The sequence below is a fragment of the Odontomachus brunneus genome, unplaced genomic scaffold (assembly GCF_010583005.1).
Source record: "Odontomachus brunneus isolate Ranch 3 - 2012 unplaced genomic scaffold, Obru_v1 Obru_scaffold_055, whole genome shotgun sequence".
In the NCBI taxonomy this organism is placed as follows: Eukaryota; Metazoa; Arthropoda; class Insecta; order Hymenoptera; family Formicidae; genus Odontomachus; species Odontomachus brunneus.
In genome coordinates, this window is record NW_022639505.1 from 554,972 (window position 1) to 557,124 (window position 2,153).

Consider the following 2,153-nt stretch of genomic DNA (forward strand, 5'->3'; position numbering starts at 1 on the left):
TCTCTCTCTCTCTCTCTCTCTCTCTCTCTCTCTCTCTCTCTCTCTCTCTCTCTCTTTCTTATCCTCTCGAGTGACGCGCGTAAGCGTGCGCGAACAGGCCGGCCTGTGGAAGAAAATATGTGCTACGAAACTATATCACGTCGCGGTCCTCTTCGCGCGGTGGTCGATCGAAGTCACGTTCTCCTGGCTGGAAGAACGACGGTCGAGCCCGGCTTCTTCGCACATCTCTCGTTCCCTCCTACTCGTGTCGTCTTCATCTTCGGTGCCAATACCTCGAGAACGATCCGGTTGGACGCGTTGTCGACGAGACAACTCGTCCATTTAGAACCTTGTTGCGACACTCGACGATCCTCCTCGACGGCGCTCGACAACGGTGTTCCCCGCTTCCTCCGTCGATCCCTGCTCCACTCCCTCTTTGCCGTCCTTCTCTTCTTTTTCTTCTTCTTCCGGGGACTATCAGCTTCGCGTTACGTGTGCCTCGGTTGGCCGTACGCGAAGCTGACCTCGCGTCATGGATAGTCCGGATGCATCAGGTTATACATGACCGCGAAGATCGTGCACGCGGCATAGACACCCAAGGCGACCCACCAGAGTAGCTGCTCGTGTAGCCGTTGCTCGAAGTTCTTCAGCACCAGGAGACCAATCGTCAGGCCCGCCAGGGCGCCCGTCAGGTGGGCGACGTACGACACCGGCGGGCCCATCTGCTCTGCCGCGTACCTGTCGTAAATCGCGAAGCCCACGTCGGCGCTGGCTGCAATCAGAAAGATAAGGTTTTCCGTGAAAATTCATCCCGCCAGCGAGCGCGTCAGACCGATTTAGACCGCCGCGAATTTGCCTTCCCCAGCTAGATCAAAATATCTCACGGCGAGATTTCCAAATTTTCGACTTTAGCTTATTTCAGCTTCGTTTACTCTAAGGCAATGTCCAAGTGCACTGAGAAAAAAAAATAGTTGGAATAACTATAATCTCACTATATTTTATAGTTCGTTTTGGCCTCAAACATATATTTATAGTTCATCTAAATATGAAGATATAGTAGAATGAACACAGATTTATAGTCACCATCTTATTACTCTATATATATGGTAAAGCACCTTTTGGGAATATAGTTACATGTACCTATATTTGCCAAATATTCCAATTGTATTGACTATATAAAATAGTTAATTTCCCTTACCATTCAATATTTGCAACCTTATTATATTTTTTATTTTAAATGATTATAATTCTTGGTAAAAGTTTTACATGGGTTCATTATACTGTACTTATATTGTAAATATTACAAACATTAAATTTATTATAAAAATTATATTTCTAACTATAATCTTTTCACTATGCCATTATAGTTCCAAATATCATACATTTTACTCTGAGTGCACTGAGAGAAAAAGAATAATTGGAATAACTATAATCTCATTATATTTTATAGTTCGTTTTGGCCTCAAACATATATTTATAGTTCATTTAAACATGAAGATATAGCAGAATGAACATAGATTTATAGTCACCATCTTATTATGTGTATAGTAAAGCACGCTTTGGGAATATAGTTACATGTACCTGTATTTGCTAAATATTCCAGTTGTATTGACTATATAAAATAGTTAATTTTTCTTACCATTCAATATTTGCTACCTTACTATATTTTTTATTTCAAATAATTATAATTCTTGGTAAACATTTTATACGGGTCAGTTATACTACGCTTATATTGTAAATATTACAAATAATATGGTAACATTTACTATAAAAATTATATTTCTAACTATAATCTTTTTACTGTGCCATTATAGTTCCAAATATCATACATTTTTCTCTCAGTGTGAATAACGAGCTACAAAAATGCTGCACTGAAGGAAAAATGTATGATACTTGGAACTATAATGGCACAGTAAAAAGATTATAGCTAGGAATATTATTTTTATAGTAAATTTCAGCATAATGTTTGTAATATTTATAATATAAGCATAGTATAACTGACCCATGTAAAACTTTTACCAAAAATTATAATCATTTGAAATAAAAAATATAGTAAGGTTGAAAATATTGGATGGTAAGAGAAATTAACTATTTTATATAGTCAATACAATTGGAATATTTGGCAAATATAGGTACATGTAACTATATTCCCAAAAGGTGCTTTACCATATATA

General features: G+C 38.0%; 1 protein-coding gene across 2 annotated transcripts in view; it reads right to left on the reverse strand.

Annotated features, from left to right (window-relative positions):
• Positions 1-9: 9 nt before the first annotated feature.
• LOC116845667 (protein rhomboid) overlaps positions 10-2,153 on the reverse strand; it is a 561,105-nt gene continuing 558,961 nt past the window's right edge. For both annotated transcript variants that reach the window (XM_032818659.1, XM_032818660.1), the window contains exon 6: positions 10-751. In XM_032818659.1, the coding sequence (XP_032674550.1) occupies positions 510-751 (242 nt within the window). In that variant the 3' untranslated portion in view covers positions 10-509. The remainder of the gene's footprint in view (positions 752-2,153) is intronic.